The sequence below is a fragment of the Leuresthes tenuis genome, unplaced genomic scaffold (assembly GCF_036924035.1).
Source record: "Leuresthes tenuis unplaced genomic scaffold, fLeuTen1.0.hap1 SCAF_13, whole genome shotgun sequence".
Classification (NCBI taxonomy): domain Eukaryota; kingdom Metazoa; phylum Chordata; class Actinopteri; order Atheriniformes; family Atherinopsidae; genus Leuresthes; species Leuresthes tenuis.
The window spans coordinates 8,356,550-8,373,937 of NW_027325367.1; the positions used below are offsets into that span (position 1 = coordinate 8,356,550).

At 41.1% G+C, this 17,388-nt stretch overlaps 1 protein-coding gene across 2 annotated transcripts in view; it reads left to right on the plus strand.

Moving 5' to 3' along the window:
- Positions 1 to 17,388, plus strand: part of fut8b (fucosyltransferase 8b (alpha (1,6) fucosyltransferase)) — an 82,398-nt gene that overhangs the window by 45,426 nt on the left and 19,584 nt on the right. For both annotated transcript variants that reach the window (XM_072362300.1, XM_072362299.1), the window contains exons 3-6: positions 4,641 to 4,759; positions 5,734 to 5,896; positions 10,416 to 10,530; positions 16,679 to 16,916. In XM_072362300.1, coding sequence (XP_072218401.1) covers positions 4,641 to 4,759; positions 5,734 to 5,896; positions 10,416 to 10,530; positions 16,679 to 16,916 — 635 coding nt within the window. The remainder of the gene's footprint in view (positions 1 to 4,640; positions 4,760 to 5,733; positions 5,897 to 10,415; positions 10,531 to 16,678; positions 16,917 to 17,388) is intronic.

Below are 17,388 nucleotides of genomic sequence, written 5' to 3' on the forward strand. Positions count from 1 at the left end.
GCATGCCAACAGGAGGATGGAAGAAGGGAGGAAGGGAGGGAGGGAGGGGATGTTGCAGAGAAGGAGAGGAAGATGGGAGCATGATGGATGGCGTTAGGACTGTGCTAAGTAAAGAGCAGCATGGAGGAAATGAAAAATGAGGACTGAGGGGATGAGAAGAGTTGCAGAGACCACAGTCACTGCACTAATCTGCTTTATATATTTCAACCTACTTCTGTGCCAACAAGATGTTTGCTATTGTGCAATACAATCAAAGACTAAGCAATAAAAGAGATTGATCTACTGTGTAGACCGGTTTCAGTTGAACAACGCAAACCCATGTAATGTGTTCTGCAAGGTAAAACGGGTGCAAATTTGCACGCACAGAACCATGTGACCCAATAAGGGGGGAAGGCAACATAGGGGAAAATTGTTTTTACATGCTTGAGTGGAATTGCCATGTAACGGTACTGGCTATTGAGCATTAGAGCTCAAATCTGGCCTTGTTATGTGTCACTGTGTGTCTTAGTTGGCAAGATAGCTGGTAAGATCTGCATGTTTTGAATTAGTTTGCCTCATTTGGGTCAAATAGTAATGTAAAAGTAGACCTGTATAGTTTGGTGCCATAAGGCCACAGTTTACTGGTGTGTAAGGAGACAGTGATGGTTTAAACCGTGAGAGGCGCAGCTTACAGACCTGAACTCCCATCGACCTGGTCATTGCTCAGGCCGGGCACGTGAAGGTCCTGCACACACAAGCCCCATTGTTGGACTGTCTGTGGTCGGGACGTCTCTGTCAAGCAGGGCTCAGGGCAGAGCTGGCTCGCTGTGGATGTACTGAAGTATTGGAGCATGCGAGGCAAGAATGCACTATTCAGAATCAGTTTACGTGGGATTTTACCGTTCAGTGGCATACACATACAGGATCGTACAACAGATTGTCTCCAACATTATCTCTAAACTAAGAATCCCTTAGCAGTCTTTAAAACAGTTTCTAAGCAGTATGTGCAGGTTTTCATGGCAATATCAGATTTTTCCACCCATTTGTTTCCCACTGCTGCATTCCAATAGCTTGACTTATTGGAGTCAAGTGGTTAGAAGCCCTGTGTTCTGAGGAAAGCCTGGAACATATCGGTTGAGTCTTTGATGCATCACAGTGTAATGATGCATGGATACACTTGTTTAAACCTGCATAAGTCACTTTCTTAACGTAAAGGCAAATGGTGTTTGTGTAGCCTTCTTTCATCTACACCTCAGAGAACGCTTTACATCTCTTTCCATATGTATAGCTTTCCAGGTCAGCAAGCAAGTTTTCTTTTGAAGTCAGCCAGCAATTATTACATTTTTCCTCGGAAATTTGTGCATGCCGCACTGCCACAAAGGTCCCCGCCATACAAACCGCTCCGCCCAGCTCTGATCAACCTGTGAACTCCACGGTTACCCCTGGTGCAGGGGTGGGACCCGGTGGTGTGACAGCTGGGACAGAATTTCAGAGGAAACTGGGTTGCATACTGAACCTCACCAGCTTTCCGGCTGTGCTTAGTGCCCGCGGGGCTCATCATTCCCTGCTTTCGAAGCTTGTCTTTTATTCCACCCCCCCTTTCATTTCCCTTGTGTACTGCCTCACCTAACACATTTTTTCCTCATATGTTACCTTGTCTGTATCGTTTGATCAAGACGCAGTTGAATCCTGTTGCCTTGTCTTGTATCTGCTTCAGGTTCTCTAGAGATAGTATCAGAGATCATTTGTGTTTCTGTGCAGTCGTTCGTTCCTTCTTTCCTTTGTGTGTAGGGTTGAGTCTGTCTATAAATATGTATATATATATATATATATATATATATATATATATATATTGACATATTATATTGACATAGCTTGTGTTTTTCTTGTACTCACGCATCGAAAATTGCACTTGCAGCTTGTATGATAGATAACCCATATACCATGTTCGTACTCGTTAGCCTGAGCTGATTTGGTCTGTTTTTTTCTGCCCTGCTCAAGGAGATTTCATGTTATTTTATGACACAGTTTTAGCAGCACTGAAAACCCTAGGGAAATGATGTAACCTAATAAATAGTCCCACTTCCATGGCAGTGGTGTAACTAGCAGGTTAAGGTGTGGCCCAAGGGAAAAGCTAGTTGAATACAGTTAGAGAGCAGATAATAGAACTGATACTTGGAGAGGAAATGCCACTGGGTTTCCTTTCAAAGATCTATATCAGGCTGCTGTAATGGACACACCACAAATTTCATGAAAAAGAAAAACCTTAATTTAGGACAAATGTTACTCCATGAAAGTAGAAAAAGGTTTACAATTGTCCTTCACAGGGTTACATAGTAAGAGGGGGGAAAAAGCTGCACTTTTCTCCACAGTTTTCATGGCTTTGAAGCAGATTGCTCTGTTAGCGCTCAGAGAAGTGGGAGGCAGAGGCTTCTCAGGGACCACGGCTCACACATTGAAAGGGAGTTGTGTGGCAAGAGGGGCTGTTGCAGCTTTAAAAGTCTCATCTTTATGCCTGCCAGCGACTGATGTTCCTTACTCAAGGAGTAAATTGACTTTGCATGCCGTGATGACTCATTATGGTGAATGCACATGGGCTTTTGGAAGTATTCAGTTTTATATAGTTTTTATAATTTCGATGGCTGTTTTTTTTCCCTCCCCATGACTGATGTGAACTTGGTTTTCTTAACATGTCAGAGTGCTCATTTGTGTTTACAGGGCATGCATGCTGTAGTTATTCATAGTTCACTGACACAGAGCAATGAAAATGCAAACATATAATGTTTCTGCAATTATCTGTGAAAGACTTCAAGTATGGAGTTATAACACTAGTAGATTTGCATATATGCACATGGAAATATTTGATCCAATGTACTTGATCGTTGCTCAAACATAATTTTACCTTTCATCTGTAAATTTTCTGACTGATGTACTTTTTAGCAAAGCCGTCTATCATGAGTAAGATCCCCCGTAGGATAGTGTGCTAAGATGACCCTCCTTTCAATGTCATTGTTCATAAACACATAGCTGACAGAGTCCTGTCTTCATCAGGCTGTGAGAAAGTGGCTTTTTTATTTTTTATCTATTGCATTTATAAAAATTTTTTAAAAAGAATCAGCTGAAATGCCATCGTAATTTTAATCCGGCACTTTTATCCGGGCATTGTGTTCCTATATCATGAACCAACAAGACATGTGACTTTTAGGTCATAGCGTGTAACTGGGAAGAAGATTTCATACGTGATGTCAAGCATTTCATGCCGTTTTGTCTCCATTGGAAGGAGGTATGGGAAATGCGCTGAGCCTAATTCGTGAGCTTTAGCTCAGACTGTAGAGTGCTTGTCCCTCTTACACCTCCCATCTTGTCCTCTTCAATTCTAATTCTGAAAGGAATCCAGCACCTTTGGTCATGTGTACTGGTGAAAAAACGCATGAAAAGATCCAGAAAACAAACTTCTGAGTTGTGCTTTAATGGAAAATGAATGACGATTGAAGTAACTGGTTTCTGCTGCTTGTGTAGCTTGACAGGAGATATTTCTTTTCCATTTCACACATCAGAAAAACAACTGGCCTCCATTGCCGCTTGAGCACAAATGTAGTATATGATCAGGGGAAATTTCCACTGGTTGTAGTATGGTTACAAATAATACTGCATATAGTTTGTTTACTGCACTTGGATAGCTTCACTTTATGTGTGCTTCTTTTAGAATGAGAAGTTGGTTTTATTAGATTGTGACTACCTCTAAATTAAATTTGTTTCCATTATAGAGTTCAGATGCTTAGCCCATGTAAGTACTGCATCACAAACTCACAAGCTTTACAACTGCCATTCAAAGAGCCACTAACCAGAGTCAAAACTGAATAACATTCTGGATTTCTGTTTTATTATTTCATAAATTAATGGCATTTCACTGTAATTCAGTTCACAGACTATTCAGTCGATGCTCTGTATGTAATTATTGGAAGGATTTTGGAGAAGAAGATAAGCTGAACCTAACAAACATTATTAGAGAGAGTTGTTCAGTGTTCTGAGCTCTGAGAGGCGGCACTCTGATGTTTTAACAAATCAGAATTTTTACTCGCAAGCACTACAGGACACAAGTCTTCGCAGCTCAGTTTCCTCTGCAACTATGAAAATGAGAAATGAGAGCAGGGTCTCAAAAGTGAGAGACTATTCATTCCAGACCAACCAGTGGAAGTATCCGTCGATTTGTCAACCTCCTGAAGCACAAGGGACAATGAGAGCACAGTGTTTTTGATAACTCAGTCTGGAAGGGGTTGACCTTGATTTTCAGTCAGAGTCTAATGTCACGGGATGCTACGAGGAGAATTTGGTGATATTTGCAAAACAGCTTTTATGTTTTCCCAAACTGAAAATCCAGAGTAAGGACTGAAAACAGTCCTTGTGATGTAGGGCAGACTGATCAAACAACTTTTACACTGAGTTACATGTGAACTAGGTTAGTTCCTCACTGACTGAAACTGTACTTTATTTTTATTTTTTTAATTTAAAATCAGAACAGCTTATTTACTAAAAATGAGTTGTTGTTTTTTTTTTCTTTTTGCTTTCTTCACCAGCAAATGTTCTAGGACTCTCTTCACTCTATTGATGTGCTCACACTCCCATGCTCACAAATCACATTGTCTATTTGCGTGCTCCAGGATACCAGAGGGCCAGGCAGAAGCTGGGTCCTTGGCAGCAGGAAGGCTGCGCTCTCTGGAGGACCAGCTAACCAGAGCCAAACAGAAGATCCACAGCTTCCAGAAACTCACCGGAGATGGTAAGTAGGGCCACCTAAAAGGTTGTAGGAAACGGTAAGGTGTAGAGTGTTGAAATATAATAATATTTGGCATATTGAAAGTGTGTATGCACAATATATATGGTATGAAATCATTCAGCTGCTCTTGTGAGCTTTTGCCTGCAGGGAGAATCTCAGTGTAGTCCAGTGTTAAAGCTGGTTTAGCTCAGCAGTGATAATTGCAGAACCACATCATCAGTGGGCAGGGTTATATGTGTGTATTTGCTGCTCTAAGCAGCGGTCAGAGGGGCAGGAAAGCTGTCAGGTGAGCGAGAAAATGTGTGAATGAAGTGGAAGCGGTGTGAATGCCCCACTGGGAAAATGAAAGAATGAGAGGAGAGAAAAGAGACAGAGGGAAAATAAGTAAGGACATGTGAGCGTTGAGGGCAGTATAGGGTCAGCCTTTCCATCTAGCCACAGGGAAAGAAAAGGCTAAAAATACCCTCCAGCTTTTTTCCACAAGGGAGGACGTGGAGAGAGAAGAGAGTGAGATAGGAAGCTTTTTTTCTTTTAAAGAAAGGGCTCTCCTTCCCTTCTCTTCCCTTGATTTCTTTTTTGTGTTTTTCACCACAGAAACCAGAGCAGCTGTGTTATCCATGTAGGTTACTCCACATTGTTTGGCTGAGGCGGGTGTATAGAGTTCTTCTGTGTGAAAAACATGAGAGGGATGATACACAAAAGCAAGTGTTTCTTAATCAGGTCAAAGTAACACCCAGGGACAAAGTATGAAAGAAGGAAATCGTAATGGTTAGACTCTGAAACTATGCTTTGTTCCAGTAGGATTTTTCTAATGCACCAACATTCTTGGATGACATCCTGACACAGGATGTTTGACGCACCTGTCTTCTCATGAAACGCTTTGTAGATGTCATTGACTTGTTTTGTTGATCATACCTTTCTCTCTAATGTCCCAGTACCTGAATCTTACCTATATTTTGTTGTGACCCCCCCCCCAGGCCCTGGGCCCAGTCAGGAGGAGATGCGGAGAAGAGTGGAAAATGGTGTTAAAGAGTTCTGGTACTTTGTGCGCAGTGAGGTGAAGAAATTGGCCAATGTCGAGCCCAGTGAGAGACAGAAGTATGCTGACACACTCCTCCAGGACCTGGGACACCAGGAGAGGTGAGCATATGTTGTTGGTTTTTGTAATGGAAAACAAAGATCCAACTCAAATCCCACAATCCTCTTTTCTCTCTGGTTTGATTCTGAAGCGATGATTCTTTTCTCGCTGTGGATTTGATCTATGAGGTTTCCCCGCTATAAGGCTGGCTGAATGATCTGTATTGACCATTAAAGAGTCACTAAATGATGTCTAGCTCCTTTAAAAAGGAGAAGGCGGTGATTAATATGATCATTAGCCATTAAGACCACTGACTGGTGAAATGAATACCAATGCAGGTTCATCTTCTTACAGTGCTATGTTCTGCTGGCCAACCTTGGGTCCTTGTGTTCATGCGAACGCTATATTCAGACCAACCCCCTTGTCTTCTTTGATGGCAGAATCCTCTCCCAGCACACAAGGCCTCACAAACACTGGCTACATTTAGACTTTCCAATTACTTTAACCAGAGTAAGGTCATATACAGAGTAAGCTATAATTTGATAAAGCTATGTATGTAGTGTGTCTTGTAGACATGCACCATAATTGCACTTTCATATCTTACCCAAGGTTTGCAACATCTGCATTTGCAGTACACTTTCAGCGTGCTTACATACACATGCTACGGTTATAGTGCGACTGGCCATTTGATTGGAGCTTAGTTTCCGTCCCAGTATACATGCACTGGAGTTACTGACTGAATATGTCCAAAGCTGTGTTCTGTGCGAGTTAAATGATCAAAACACTCTGTGGTTCTAACTTTCTCTGTGAAGGATATAGCTGAATTTACTGCACAGATGTTGTCTTTAAGTTACTTCAAGGATGATTTTGTCAGATGATGGTACAATTATAAAATCCTGATTTTTATTAGAACACAGCGGCAGTCTGGAAATGCTTTAAGCAACTGCAAGTTGACACGTAGTCTTAATGGGCTGCTGTTTTTAAGTGTGTTTAGCCCCCTGAAAAAAGAAACTGAAAAGCAGTTTTAATGGAAATTTGGCTGTATTAATATGAACTTATTTTACAAATAGATTAAAAGAAGATGGTGCCCTGATGGTTCACTTTGGGCGTGCTTTCTAAGAACAATTGCTCTTTTTGGGCTTGCTGTCATAGTCTGGGTAGCTTGTTTCTGTCACAAGATCTTGCAACACCAGATCAGTACAGAACAGCACAACTGTGATAGAAAGAAAAGACGCTTTTGGGACAAGGAGGAAATGATGCTCTGTTTTATGGGACATTGATATATTGCAATCTTTGGATGGGTAGAAACATTGTAGTTGCACAGTGGGCCGTAATGTGGGTGGAAGTTTTTTATTTGACAATGATCTGTAACACATAGACAGGAGCATGAATGAAATATCCTTTCTGCAACTCATGTAGACTTCATCATTTGAATATTTGCTTTTAGATCAATGTCAAAAGTTGAAATACTGCTGTGCATGAACATGTGGCAATGTTAATTAATGGCTCACTTCTCATTTCTCTCAGTTCTCACTTCTTTATTCTGTTAAAGAAATTAAAAAACTGAAAGCTTGGCACAAAAAAAAGCGTATGTTCGCCACAACCTTGACAAACAGACAGACGCCATTTACAGAAAATGAACAAGTTTTTCATAGTTTAGTTTATTGTTACCTTACAGTTTAAACAGATGTCTGTTTTAAAACCCAATCATTAGATTAATGATTAAAATAAATGTCATCAACAGATTATGAATAATAGCAGTAGTATTTATCTTTTGTGCTAAACATAGCGCAGAAGCCTTAGGACTTTGAAGCAGTGCATCTGCTTGTTGCTTAGAAACAAAGGGCAAAGATCAGGGACACACCCGCTCTGTCATCTACATGACAGCTTTCTGCACAGCTGAAAGAAGAAAAGCCTGGTAACTCTTAGCCCAAGTGCTTCTATTGTAATCCTCCTAAGGTGGCTTACAGGACCTATTGTCTTAGTCATTGCTGCCTAAGTAGCCTTCCAGGGACTGATTCCTTACACCATACACACAGACACACACAGACAAGTTTTCATATACATTCACTCTCTGTCTCCATCCCTTTTTCCCAGATTAATTTGTATATGCTGCAGACACAGGCTGAGTGAGCCGGCACAAATAGAGGTAGAGGTTGGAAAAGCAATGGAATGTTTGACTTGAATGAATGCTCAGCACCTTCATTTACATTCTGCTCAGGAGGAGGAGAGGGCCTTCTTGTCTTGAATGTTTCTCCAGTAAAATAAAAATGGAGCACTTAAAGAAAGTATGCAAGGACTTAACTGCGCTTGCAGTGATAATGATCACTGCACTATGAAAAGCTTTCAGTTTAAGTTTTATTGAAATAATGCGGATGTTCAGGAAGAGCTGCCAGAAACCGGAGTTTGAAGTTCAAACGTCTGCAGTCAGAAATCAGGGCATGTACAAAAAACAAGTGTAACGCTTCTAGTTTCAGTTTATCAGGATTGAGTCTTTCGTAGTACAGTCATGTTATGGTACAATTTGATTCCGGTCAGCGCACACTAAACCTAAAAATGTAATGAATTAGCTGAGATTGAAATACAAAGTTTTTCTTTAAAATGCTGTTGAAGAAAGTAGACATTTTGAATATCTGTATGAGCATCATCTGCTGATGAAGATCATGGGATATGAAGAAAGAGTAACTACTTGATCTGGGAAAACTTGATCACAAAAATTACAGTGCTCAGTTTTAAACTGGATAAAGTGTGCCTGCCGACTGGCTCAAATGAATTAGAACAGTGCTCCATTTCGCTTTAGGGCAATGCCTCATCTCCCTTTTGCCTGTCCTTTCTCTCGCCTGACCTTTATATTCATGCTGTTATCCTCAAACATTGTAACTGCTGTCCTACCGGAGCAGCATTAGTACAAAAAACTCAACATCTGCAGATCAAGACAATAAAAGCTGTTCCATATATTCTCACATGCGAAAGGCCACACATGCATGTAGGCATTTATAGGCACTCACATACCCTTTACATAGGCGGGACTTCGTGTCTGTGTAGTGTTCGCTTGTCTTGCAGCCCAATCCCACAGGGCTTGTCTGTTGTTTCCTCTTGCTACGTTTTGTGGCCAGCCAGGTGTGCTTTTCCTTCCCACAGAGGGCTGGTGATGGCTCCCCTGTGAGGAGAGATTCAGATCCTTTCACACACACTGCGGTTCCTACTTCAGAAAGTGACAATGAGTAATGATATTGTCCAAGTTAGCTTAGAAAGGCACTTTTCACTATGCCACACTGTTGAAATGAGACGCAGTACGTTTGTCTCCACTGCATGTGTGTGTGTGTGTGTGTGTGTCCTTGCTACTGAATACATGTATGAGAGCTCTCAGTCACACATGATGTGACTGATTTGGGTCGAGAAGTGAGTAATAAATTAAGCTTGTATAAGTGTGTGTGAGTGTGTGATGTGTTTGCATCTGCCCTTCGCTGCATATATCAGAACTCTTGGGCATGTTTGTGAGAGGATGGTCATGATGTTAGGCAGTGTGTGACAAATACACAGATGTGCTGTCAGTGGGATGTAGATGACAGACTTAATCCAAAAAAAACAGCTTAACAACCAGAGAGAAGCATTTGTTTGTTAGTCAGCATCACAGAAACAACAGTGTCTATAAATGTCATGACAGAATTTATGTTCATGGAATGCTTAAGACGGTTTAAAGATAAAAGATATCCCTTTCAGTACATGTTTGTTTAGCTTTTTGCAATTCCATGTTGGTCTCATTTGCAGCACTGGATTTTGCAGCTTGTTATTGTCAAGCAAGTTACCTTTTAATCTGCATCATGACAATAAAAAATCTAACTGAATCCCTCTCAAACATTCTAATTGGCTGCTGTCGAATTCATGGACTACGAGTTGAACGATTTTTTGCCTTGACTGGTTAATCAGCATGAACGGGGCATTTACCACACTGTCAAAATCGACCCACTATTCCTTCTCGGCATTTTCAGTTTAGCCTTAAAACATTACAGCACCTGAGTGAAATGGTTTGCAAACAGACATGATCGCGCCAGCCATCAGCTCCACTCAGCTCCACTCAGTATTTAGCTACAGTAATGAAGCAATCTCTGTTGCCATTGCTGTCAAATAATGCCCTATGTTTCCATTTCCTTTTTCAACGTTTTGCACAGAACAAACTAACTACCAACTAACTTTATGTATTTTCACTGACTTTCACAAATTTCTCAAATGATGTTAAGCTGTTCTTGCAGTTTCACAACATTCTTCTTGAATCTGGTGCCTAGCAACTAGCAGCTTTCTCCTCTTCTTTTAGTTGCTTCTTTGGTTCAGTTTCCAGATATGTAATTTACTGCATGCAATCTATCATTTTCTTTTCGTTTTTCTTAGACCCACACAATTTGATCATTTGGGATTTAAGTTGAACTCAAGGCTCGTAGTCCACAGTAATCCACAAACTGATGGATAGCATCACTGTGCCTGTCTCCATGTTTTATATACAGTCTCTGGTGGGAATTAGAATTCACATTATTTAATGTGAACTTAAATAAGGTTTTGAAATATATGTGTTTATGTCTCTAGGTCCATCATGACAGATTTGTACTACCTCAGCCAAGCAGACGGAGTTGGTGAATGGAGACTGAAGGAGGCTAAAGACCTGTCGGATCTGGTCCAGAACAGAATCACCTACCTACAGGTATCTAAAGGCACACTTTCTGCATGGGCAGCGGACCTGCATTCTCACCCACACAAATACATTTAGATATACCTACGCTGCGAGCATTCATCCAAGTGTTTCCCTCACAGGGATAATTGTGCATATGCATTCTTAAGAACAGCTTTCACACCTGCTTGCCTCATTTGCACCAACCGTAACTGTCAGTACCAGTTTCCATAAGTAGCAGGTGAGGAGAATGATAGCAGCCGTTTTCAGCAGTCAAATCTGACAAGCAGGATTCTTGTTATTTGTCAGTGGTTTAGTGTCAAACACGCACACATGCGGCAAAACACATTGACGAGCGCAGAGCCACAAAATGACAGACCTGCAGACACACTTGTGCAGATATGCAAAATATGTCTATGCAGTAGAAAGACAAAAACTCACATGCTCACTGAGGCTTAGACAGAGGCACATTTGCTTACAGTCGCCCCACCCACCCACACACACACATACGTACACAACCTGACATGCAGGACACATCCACTCACCCCAGCCGCCCTGCCTCCCCTCCCTGACTCTGTTGCTGCTCGGGTCTCTTGTGGGGCCGCGTGGTGCAGCAGCGGGCCCTGCAGCATTAATGAGCCAGTGTATTTGATGAAGAGGACCCAGTCAGTCTGGCTGGGCGGAGACAGCACCACTAACAGCTGCTGTCACCACCGCTGAGGGATCACACCGCTCTACCAGCTGCCATCACTAATTCATCACACACACACACACACACACATAGAGTTGTGCATGGATTCATTCGTCCCTACATAAGTTACTGCTGCACACAAACATCCTAGTTCAGTTGCAAGATCGGTGTACATTCTTGTGTGTAAAGAGATGCCTGTATCTGTGTGTGTGTGTGTGTGTGTGTGTGTATATTGCTATCTTACACATACTCATATGTACTCATATATATATATACACACAGAGACAGACAAACTCCTCCCTTCTGTCCTGCTGTCTCTACCACCCACACCAGTTTCTCCCTTCATTCCTGGTTTAACCAACTTCATCTCGATGTCTGCTCCATCTGTCCACTCACAACATTTGGTAACCATGGCTCGTTCAGATAGAACTCTCTTAGACAAGCTTTTAATCTATTTTTAAGCAATGAGCCTTAGTATAATGGTAAAATAAAACTGAGTGAGCAAGATTCCGTTTTTCATCTTTGGCAGAAATTTACAAATCACATAAGAAATATATCGGGTATTTGAAAGTTTTACTCTTTTTAAATAAAGAATAGATCACATGACTGTTTCTACTTTGAATGACTGGGACGCGGTTTTGTTCTATCCCTTGTCTGGTTTAATTTCACACTGAAACTTTCAGAGGTGGGGTGAACTTTCTGCTTTAAATCCCGTTTTACTCCTAAAACTCCTTTAGTTGGTTTCCACACCTTGTCCTCTCCGGTATTTTATTTGTGATTTGTCACCTCATATCATGTAATTTAATTTATTTTCTTTTATAGTTCAGTGCCATTGGTCTCCCATCACCTCTGTTAAATCATTTAGAAAAATAGATAACCAATGAAAGGTATTAACAAGAGCTTCTGACTAAACCACAAATGAATTTGCTCCTCAACATTACAGCCTCTCCTGTTTGGCATGTGTGAATTACAAAGGAGGAACAGAAACAGGTTAACAAGGACCTCTTTTTTTTTTTTTTGGCTTATTGGGTGCAACAGATAGAAAGTGAAAAGGGCTACTGGCTGGTGGTAAGCTCTGTAAGCTGTTGTTGAGACATTGACTCTTTATCCACTGTGAGTTGTTTTCCTGCCTGACCAACATGTGAGATGTTTTGGCTCCATGACTCAGGTACAAGTGGTTGTGAAAGGCCGTGGGGAGGAGAGTCAAGGCTGCAATGTAAGTGTAAGTGTGAGGCAGGTGATAACAGCATCACCACATAAGCCTTAGAGTAAGAAATGAAACCACCTTAAAGAACTAAGAAAAAAGTCCAGTTGGTTTCTGTTTAAGCATGAAGGATTACCCTGACCTGGAAGACAAAATCTCCGCTAGCAGCACCAAGACAGCCACCTTCTCTGGGCCCAAACTAATTTAAGATGGACTGAGGTGTGAAGTGGAAAATTGTCTGATCTGAAGCATCAAAATCTGAGATTCGTTTTGGAAATGATGCGCTCTGCATCGTCCAATCTGTCAAGGAGAGGAACCAGTTTGAAAGCTGGTACCTTTCATGGCATGTGAATTCATTAGTACACATGGCATGCGTAACCTGTGAAGGTAATATTGTAGCAGGAATGTGTATGCCGGAGCAACACATGCTGCCATCCAAAAACATGGGCCTGTTTATTTCAACAAGAGATTGTGATTTCAAGCCAAATCACATTTTTTAAGTAAAACAGCTGTCATTGGATGACATTAATGCATGAGACAAACCTGGCTCTAGATCCAGTCTCCGTGGTTGTCGCAGCCACTGTGGGTAGGTGGGGGTTATTCGTCAGTTGCATGCAATTTGTGCTGCTACACTGAAGATTTACATTTAACCTGAAGCTGCAGTTATATGTTAACCAGTGAGTCATGACTGGGGGCTAAACTGTCACCCACTGAAAATATATGGTACATTGTAAAGTTAAAACGAAACAGGGGCAGCACTGTTGGTCTGCTGAAATCTTATACCAAGCAAAGATTAGAATATGCAACACATTGGGAAGCCTCTGTCACAACTTTAAATGTGTTGCTGGCATCAAATCAACATGAGAATAGATTTACCCCCATATAATACTCAGTTTGAACTTTTGACCTTTACACTATTTTTACATAAATATAGGGTTCAAATGGCAAATCATTAAATGAAATGTTTTTATTAACACGTTGCACACCATCCCAACTCTTTCTTTTTGTATAAAAGGAGTTATTCATAGTCACGTTCACTCGACTCACCTTCACAGGGATTTGTTGCATCCTTCATTGTTTTTCCTGCCACTGGTAGAATTTGTGGCCACAACAGATTGATTTTCACATTGCAAAAAGCTTAAAAACATACTGTAATTTCTGGACTATAAGCCGCTACTTTTTTCCCAGGCTTTGAGCACCGCGGTTTATAATACGGCGCGGCTAATACGTTTTTTTTTTCACTTACACTTACACTTACACTAAATTATTGTAAATCGGTCATTTGCACTCACCCTCAACATGGAAAACAAACAAAGAAATGCGTAAGATGCAGCTTTTAAATTAAAGGCGATCAATTACTTTTTTCTTTTTTTTTTAACCAGCTGTGTTACAGGCACTGTTCAAAAAAAAGATAAATAAATACGCCACGTATTTGTGTGTTACCGTTAGGTATTTAAGTTAAAACCATAGGTGTTACAGGCACTGTTCGGGAAAGAAGCATTTGCAGTATGTATTTGTTTAAGTTACCATCCACATTTAATTAAAAGCTTTAACATCCACATCTCATATTACAATGTGAACACCCGCAGTTTATAATCCAGTGCGGCCTATACAAGTACAAAATGGATTTTCTTTTAAAATTAGAGGGTGCGGCTTATGTTCAGGTGCATTCTATAGTCCGGAATTTACGGTACTACACATGTCCAAGCAGCTGCAACCATGGCTAATGAACATAATGGTGCATTTTGTGGTTCAGTTAACACATCTTTAAACTTTTTAATCCTAATTGTCATGACTTTCCATTACCACAAGTAATTTGTTTTTACTCGTTGTACGTTTTAAGTATCTGAAGCAGCAAGGACTACAAATGTGTACTTAACACAAAATGTACAATGAAAACCCGCTTTCTGAAGGCTGAAAAGATAAACAGCCTTGTGGCACAATGTTGATACTTGTATCCACTGTTTACTTAAATGCCTTCCTCGTCCCAGTCAGTGCTTGATTTATGCTGTTCTGTTAATACCTTGTCTGTATCTACACGATTTGAATTGCATACAGGAAAGCAGACTCCACCAGTAACAACTAACTACTCAATATAAAGCAAACACAGAATGAAACATTTAAATTGCTCTTCCTGCAAAAAATACAGATAGTGGGGGGAAAAAAGTCCTTATCTCTCTATAGGATGTTATCATAAAAATATTTTATGTTTTCTGATGGTGCAGCTCACTAAAGCTAGTGTGGATATTAATGCTCATGCAAATGAAATAGTCTCTGAATTAAATACATTCACACCTTCAAGTGTGAAATCTGCCACTGTTCTCTACAGGTGTTTTGCCCAACAGAGCATCCATGAGGAAAGTGCAAAACCTATAATGTAATGTGTAGAGCTGAACTACCCACAGGGTAGCAGAATAGAAAAAAGCCTTCTGATGAGTCTCACATTAAACATCTTTCAGTGAGTGGATATAGGTAGATAATTACCTGATGTTATTACTCAGTCAAATTCAGTTGTTCTAAGACATACTTCCTAAATCAACAACATCACTGTGGTCTCTCTGAACTGAATCACTCTGCAACTGTCCTTGTGTTTCACATTCAAAAAGAACACCATTTAAACAGGCACTTAACCTACAGTAAGTACATAGCAGTGCTGAGTGGCTGGCTGGGCACGCATCTGGCACCATTATCCTTGAACTATGTCTCATTCCAGCTACACCATTAGCCACCCGGGATCCAATGGTAGCCACATGACTTGTGCCACATAATAATAACGTGGAGATACAGTGACAGGGGTCTTTACTCAGACAACACGCTTCGTGGAGGTCCTTTGCGTTGCCACTGTAGATTATTAGTGAGTTATCGTACACCTGTGGGGTGAAGTGGCAGCCTGTAACTCAGAGGGATATCTCTGCGGCTCATTCTGTCACCTCAGTGGCTGTGGTAATCTGTTCATGTTATTGAACACGAGTGGTGTTAATTTATTTACCCAGAAGGATCTTCTAGTCTTTCTTTTTCTGTAAATTCCTCTCTTTGCTCCTCCTCTCATTGCCCTCTGTCATCTTTTTTTCATTGCATCTCCAGTTTTTTTTTGGTATCATCTCATTGCTTTTCCTCCTCACTTCACTCTCCTTTCCTTTTTTCCCCTTCTTCTCCTGCTGGTGCATGATAGGCAGTGTTAGCCGGTGGGTGTCGGGCGGCCTGATTACTGTGAACCATCCACAGCTGCAGCAGCCTAATGAGGAAAACACTCCCATCAGCCGGTAATTGCTGTTTAGGAAGCTGGTTGGCACAAGCGTTGCAGAGTCGCTCAGATCGGCTGCAGAGCGGATCACAACCCGCCCGGCATCTCATCGGCAACACAGCATGTGTCACTCTGTTAGTTTCCACTTTTTCTTTTTTCCTTTTTAAAAAAGGTGGAAAAGAGAAGAAAAAGGTATCCTTCCCTTTTAGACTGTGTGATGTTGAGGCTAAATTTCATGTTAAGGAATGAGAGAGTATTGAAAAGATGGAGAGCAGAAAGCAGAAGAGGGGGTATGAGGAAACAAAGAGTGGTGATAGATATGAAGCTGTGAGAGTGGGGGAATGAGAGAATATATTGAGAAAGAGATTAGGAAAAAGAAAAGAAAAAGCACTGAAAAGTGAACGGAGCAATAAAAGAGATTAAAAAGGATGAAATGTTAAAGGGTAACACTGACGATGTTCTGTATTTTTCTCAGTGTTAACAATTTCGAGGAATAGAACAAACACAAGTATGAGTCAGTCCATCTGTTTATGTCGGTGGCATTCAGTCCCTTTTTAAAAGGCGCAGTAATTTCCCAAACCAGCTGGGAAAGAGCACGCTCATTTTTATCAAGTATCACCCAAACAGGAGCCAACTGTGTATTTACTGAGCACTACGCTCCACTGAATGTTGATATGCACAACCGTGAATGCATTTGATTGAAAATGATCTACAGAGAACGACAGGACTCATTTACATGTTCTTAATGGTGTTAGGACACAATAATGATGGATCTTTTAGTATCCAGATAGAGATGAAAAATGAGCTGGAAAAAACCCTGAAAGAACATCACAGAGAAGGAAGTGGGGAAGAAATGACAGGTAAAGAGAGAAAAGGCAAACTGGGAAAAAATGTGAGCAGGCAACATAAAATTAATGTTGAGCGGGAGACAAAATGATATCAGCCATGTGTTATTACAAGTCAGAGAGCAAGTCTCCGAGAGATACACAGTGAAAGTCAAGCAATAAAAAAATGTTGAAACATTCTTTCCTCCTCCTCCTAGAACCCCCCAGACTGCAGTAAGGCGAGAAAGCTGGTGTGTAACATCAATAAGGGTTGTGGTTATGGCTGCCAGCTCCACCATGTTGTCTACTGCTTCATGATCGCTTACGGGACCCAGCGTACGCTCATCTTGGAGTCTCACAACTGGCGCTATGCCCCCGGCGGCTGGGAGACCGTCTTTCTGCCCGTCAGTAATACCTGCACTGACCGCTCCGGGGCCTCCACTGGACACTGGTCAGGTGAGTTCATGGAAATGAATGGACTTACTATGAGCTCCATTCAATTTAGCCTTGGTACTGCCAACAATAGTTGCGATCAGTTACTTAATAATCAAATAACCCTCACAGCTTTTAGCATATCCCATTCAAAATTGGGCTCCACGGGTCTCTCCTTTGTGCTGCCTCAGCACATTCAAAGTGTGAATTCCCTCTCTGAGCAGGACTGTAATTTCAGTTAAAGCATTTGGGCTGCCAATTGGCAGTTACTTTTCATAGATTAACTTGCCAAAAAATGTGCGTGACTGTTCTGTAAGCATAGCACTTATTTAACTTTTTTCACTATGGGGCTGTTTATACTTTCAGTGTGTGACAGCAACTGTTGCGTACATGTGTATTTTGACGCATATTTAGCAGAAGGAAATTTCAGCATTTCCAGCAGATTTATCGGCTCTTAGTTTTGCTTTTATTTCTTTATTGTAGCCCCAGGCTGTGG